At 39.4% G+C, this 6,220-nt stretch overlaps 1 protein-coding gene across 1 annotated transcript; it reads right to left on the bottom strand.

The window, feature by feature from the left end:
- Nucleotides 1-5,210: 5,210 nt before the first annotated feature.
- On the bottom strand, nt 5,211-5,783 carry LOC126696212 (uncharacterized). The gene has a single exon (XM_050392986.1). The coding sequence runs from the start codon at nt 5,781-5,783 to the stop codon at nt 5,211-5,213; it is 573 nt and encodes a 190-aa protein (XP_050248943.1).
- Nucleotides 5,784-6,220: the final 437 nt, after the last annotated feature.

Genomic DNA, 6,220 nt, shown 5'->3' with positions numbered 1-6,220 from the left:
GTTGCCAAGATGCAAAAAAACAATGAAAGCCAAACAAGATGGCAAAAAGCAAGCATAGCAAGCACAAATGCAACAAAGCATGTTATCATACAAAGAGGAAAGCTAAACATGTTATAAGGCACCAACAAGGCTAACATGAGAAACCCTAAAATGCAAGAGATGTACTCCCACACTAGGTTACATCGAAACAAGCCATAAAAAGGGAAAGGATGCAACCAAACAAACAAAGAGGCACCAAAGATGCAAGCATACGAACTCACAAACGGAAACCAAATATGAACATGGCAAAGACCTAGATCTAACATACAAGCATGGATCCAAATAAAAAACACATGAAACAAGGGTAAACAAAGCATAAACATGCAAAAAGGAACTAATCCAAACCCTTTATTGAAACTTAGGTGTATGGATGTAGGCCTAGACCATTAGATCTAGATCTACACCCTACCTTAAAGCCAAAACACAAGAAAGAGGCATAAACAGGAGATATAAAGTTGTAAGAGCACTAATCATAATATCCAAACATGTAGATCTAAACACATAAACATGGCAAGAAGCACATAAACATGGCAAAGAGCACAAACAAGAAATTTAGACATATCATAGCCCAAGAAGACTAGGCCAACAACATCAAAGCAATGAAACATGTTGAAAAGGCAAGTAGACATGCTAGGTGTAGGCGTAATGTGTGCTGGGGAGTACGCCTCGGCCGAGTTGACCAGAGCAGAGAAAAGATGAACTGAGTCACCACCTAGTTTTATGGCTTAGGAACCATGTATATAGCGCCCTTACGTGGAAGGATTGATCTTACTACCAGAGTATGGGTTTGGAGTATGGGTACGGCTTGGGAAGGTGTTAGGCACCTAAGACCGCCCCACCCGTAAGTCGGCTTTCACTCATTGTGTCTTACATCTTAATATCATTAAAGGCACGTTCAATTTTACATTCTAACTCACACACACACACTAGCATACATCTAAGCATACATCATGGTATCAATCATCCTAAAACCCTAGCATACATCTGTTATGTCAAACTCACATCAAGCCTAGCATACATCTATCATGAATATTATACCATCACAAACCGTAACATATTCCTATTAAGACATTGGATCTCATATGACATCATATCATGGTCAAGGTAGAACATAGACATGGCACTAGGCAAACAAACATACATCACATCCAAGAAAGAAAGATAGGCATATTTAGATCAAACAAACATGTTATCATATCCAAGACAAGAAATTTACAAAAACATCAGGGCAAGATCAAGATCATATCTCAAACAAGTGCATGTTCATGCGAATGCATGACTTAGTGTTAGGACATATGTGATTTGATGTTAGGAACATATGTCAACATTTATGTAATTGGCTAATCCTTTGACAAAATGCACTTGTAATTGGGTAGATCTAGGATGAGTTTATTGCTTCAAGAAACAAGGTTTCAAGTTCAAGTGTTAAAGCCATGTAAGTCTGTCCAAGAATCAAGTGAGAAAGTGTATGATTTTAAAACTCGACAGCTAGCATCTATCGAGATTTAAAAGCTGCTGAAACTCGTGGCTCGACAACTACCTCAATAAATGGCTATCTATCAAGGTTTATGAAATTCAGTTTTTCAAGTTGATTTTCATCCAATCTGTGAATGTATGTTTGGGCTTTTTTTTCTCACAACTCTAAACATATATAAGGATTATTTTGAGGGCCATAAAAGGTTACACAAGTTGCACAAGAGCACAATTCCACAAGTGTGAAGAAAGGTGTGACCGGAAACCTAGTTTGCCCTAGTTCTTCTTTCTCTTGAAGAAGCTGCTATGTTTGTACATTATAAGGTTTCGTGACCAAGCAACTTCATGATCTTCATTGTGTGATGAACAGAAGAACTTTGCAGCCAACATCCTTCTCAAGTTAGTGATCAAGTCGCGTATTGGGATTCGCGCAATTGGTTAGTCACGTACTGGGAACCGTTCATTGAAAAGGAGAGATTATCACTATAGAACAAGTCCAATTGGGTATTGGGGTAAGGGTTTAACTAGAGGTTGGTATAAGGTACTAGGATTTCTTTACTTGTAACTGTTTGTTTTGATAATAGTAGATTCTCATAGACTGTATGGATGTCATCTTGATCATCCATCTTCTCAAACTTAGATTCCACCAGTTCCTCTTCTTCAACCACATCTTCAACAATCCCATCAGTAGGATTAACCGTGGCCGTGAAGGTATTTAAGATTCCGTCATCCTCATTGTCAGAATCATCCTCAGGCTCAGTGTCGCTCAAGGTAACAGCAAGTGCCTTGCTCTTCCCAATGCTCTTGAAGTATGTAGGACACTCATGCTTCATGTGACCGAACCCTTGACACTCAAAGCACTTAGGTCCTGAGGGAACAGTGTACTGACCACCTTCCTTAGCATCCTTCTTCCCTTTGTCTTGGCCTTTAAACTGAGAAGAACTGGATTGCCTGCAGTCCTTGTCGAAACCCTTTCCATTGGCGTTCTTCATAAACTTCTTGAACTGCCTGGTGATGTAGGACTTCATCTTGGAATCTTCATCATCAGAAGATTCATTTGTTTCACTGCTCTTGGCCTTCAGTACCATACTCTTGCTTTTACCCAACTTGCCTATTCTTGTCAACCCTAGCTCATAGGTCTGCAAGTTTCCAACCAGCTCAATTAGAGGAATCTTGTCAATATCTTTTGATTCCTCTATTGTCATACTCTTGGCATGAAATCTCTCGGGCAGAGATCTGAGCACTTTCCTCACAATCTTGGGTTCAGGAATGGTTTCCCCAAGATTGAAGGCTGAGTTCACTATGTCCTTTAGCTTGGCATAGAACTCATCGAAAAACTCATCCTCCTCCATCTTTATCTCTTCAAAGCTTGTAGTGAGCCTCTGAAACTTTGAGTCCTTGACAGCCTTCGTACCCTCATAGGTTGTCTGGAGAATGGTCCAAGCCTTCTTGGCAGTTTCAATGGAGGATATCTTCTTGAACTCCTCATTGGTGACAACACTGAACAATGCATTCAAAGCTCTGCTGTTGAAGTTTGCCGCCTTAATCTTGGCATCATCCCAGTCGGCTGGCGCTTCAGTAGGCTTAGTCCAGCCTATCTCCACAGCTTGCCACACTTTTTCATCTAAAGACTGCAAGAAAGCTCTCATGTGTACTTTCTAGTATGCATAGTTAGTGCCATCAAATAAAGGAGGTATGATTAATGACTGTCCTCTATCCATGACAAACAGGGGTCAATGGATCAACACAGCAAAGATTAAACCCTAATCAGAGTGTGCCCGCTTTGATACCACTTGAAAGGCCACAAACTGAATGACCCCTTGTAATAGAAATTAATTAATTAATTAGCCAAGTTATTAATTAATCAATTTATCATGCAAAGCGTGGTAACACAAACAAATCACCAATAAACTAAATACGCAGTGGAAAATAAAAGACACGGTGATTTGTTTACGAATGGGGAAAACCTAACTGCAAAAACCCTATCGGGTGATTTTCAGATCACCACTCCCAAAACTCCACTATTATCACAATAAGCGGTTACAAGTAAAGGAATCCAAGTACCTTACCAACCTACAGTTGAACCCTTACCCCAATACCCAATTGGACTTGTTTTGTAGTGACAATTCCCCTTTCAGATGCACGACTCCCAGTATGTGACTAACCAATTGCGTGGATCCCAGTACGCGACTTCAATCACCAACTAAGAAGGTTGTTGGTTGCAAAGTTCTTCAGTTCATCCACACGATGAAGATCAAGAATATGCTTGGTCACAAAACCCTACGGTGCACATACACAGAAACTTCTTCAAGAGAAAGAGATGAACTAGGGCAAGAACTTCATCTCCGGTCACAATTTGCTTGAACAGAGTTTGCTCAAAACTTGTGCAACTTGTGAACACTTTGACGACCCTAAAACTGATCCTTTTATATGTCTAGGTTTAGGAGAAAAGAAGGCCCAAAGACACATTCACGGATCTCAAGAAAATCATATTGAAATTCTGAAAATCTTAAACCTCGATAGATAGCAGGTGTTGAGCAGCTGTTGAGCAGGTGTCGAGCACACCGAATGTAGAACAGCTTCCTTAAACTCGATAGATGTAGCTGTCGAGATTTAATGATTTTACATTCTGAACTTGTTTTCTTGAACAGACTTGAAAGCTTCAATACTTGATCTTGAAACAAGGTTTCTTGAAGTATTTAAAACATCCTAAATCTACCCAAATATAAGTAAAGTGTGTTTTGTCAAACGATAAGCCAATTACATAAAATCATGACATATGTTCTTAACAAGTGAAACACATATGTCCTAACAATAGGGCTTCTACTCCTATAAGGAATAGCACTTCTTGCAATGTAGTTTCTATGGGCACTTCCTTTCCACTCAAAGCATCCAAGAAAGCACTATGATGCTTGTGAGAAGCCGCTAGGAAGCCCCATACAGATACATAAGCTTGGGTTGTCTTCAATTGGTTTGGACCTTTAAGTTCCATTGGTTTGGACCTTTAAGTTCCATTGGTTTGGACCTTTCTCCTATATCCCTACCAAGATGATCCTTCTCCAAAAAGGATGGCTTGTGGTGCTTCCCACTCCTAGTGATGTTTGCCACATTGTCCTCCATAAATGTTTTCCTTAATTCAGTCATTCCTTTGTGGAGTATCCCCTCACACAGCCACCGTATTCTTTAAGATCTCATCCTCTTCATCCCATATCCCTTGGATTTCTACATCATTAACCTCTATGGTTTGTATCAACTTTGAACAATCCCACTCAATCTCATCTATTTGCACCTAGTTCTGATATAGAGGAGGAGCTCAGTGATAATCAGGCAAGGGGTTCTTTCTAATGTTAGGCTTGGTAATGATGTTGGGATTTGGGAGAGTTTCATTGTCTATGAGGTATTTATTTCATATTTGAGGCCGAAACAATTGTTGGTTTATGGTCGAATTTTTGGTGGAAGTGGCAATATTCATTGAGGTTCCATGTAGAAGGTACAAGATTAGGCATAGGTGTGGGATCTAGAGGTTTGATGAATCCTTTGGAGACTAGATTTTCATATGCTTGGGCGAGGGTCATTTCTAGGTCGGAAAATTCTCGGCGGGCTTTCTTTATGAAGCTTGGGTAGGCTAAGGTTTGTTAGGGTATAATGGCACTTACATTTATGGGATTGGGTGCTTTAGAAGTAATTGCTCCTCCCCCTTATTTCTTCTTGATTTGAGGTTTGCTCTGACCCTTCTCCAATTGCCCATTATTGATAGCATCTTCTATCCTAGTTCCACAATCACGCAATTCCCCGAAAGAACTAATAGGCAATGACAGGAGCCTACTATTATATGCCAGAAGAAAATTCTTGATAATCATGTTGATTTGGTCTTTCTTATTTGGCCTATTAACCATCCTAAACGTCTTTCCCTTCCACCTTGTCATATATTCGAAGAATGTCTCTACACCTTGTTTAGTGGTCTTCAAGTCCCTTAGGGTCACATCAATCATGGTGTTGAAGATGAATTGATCTACTAATAACTCCACTCGCTCAGGCCACACCTTGGTCTTATTTGCATCTAACCTATAGTACCACCTTGATGCACCTCCCATAAGTGAAAGAGGAAATGCATGCAAGGTTTGTTTCTCATCCAACCCTTTCATTTCAGTAATGCTCAAGTACCTCTTAACATGTTGCTTTAGGTCTCTAATCCCATCAAACTTTTCCGCATTAGAAATCTTGAACTTTGGAGGTAATGCAATGGGAGTTTTTGAACTTATGGCCCCCATGCTTAAGGACAATAATCCATCCCTTGGGTCGTACAAAAGGCTAGTTCACTACAACAAAATGTATTTTTAGCGACGAAAATTTTCGTCACTAAAAGTCCAATATTTCGTCGCCTAGTAACTTTAGTGACAAATTTTTCTTTTTAGTGATGAAATTTGTTTCGTTGCTATAGCCCCATCGTTAAAAGTATTAGCGATGAAAACTTTCACCAAATTTCTTCACTAAAGATTCGAGTTGTTTTAAAATAAAACCACTTTTAGCGACGAAATTATTTCGTCGCTAAATGTTTTCCTCGTTAAAAATACTATTCAGTGACGAAACTATTTTGTTGCTACACGTACCTTATTTTATTAGATAATTTTTAGCGATGAAATAGTTTCGTCACTAAAACTATTTTTAAGAATATTCAGGTACTTATAGCGACAAATATTTTCGTCAC

The sequence above is a fragment of the Quercus robur genome, chromosome 8 (genome assembly GCF_932294415.1).
Source record: "Quercus robur chromosome 8, dhQueRobu3.1, whole genome shotgun sequence".
In the NCBI taxonomy this organism is placed as follows: domain Eukaryota; kingdom Viridiplantae; phylum Streptophyta; class Magnoliopsida; order Fagales; family Fagaceae; genus Quercus; species Quercus robur.
The sequence above is the reverse complement of the archived record's forward strand: the minus strand, read 5'-3'. Positions and strand labels throughout refer to the sequence as shown.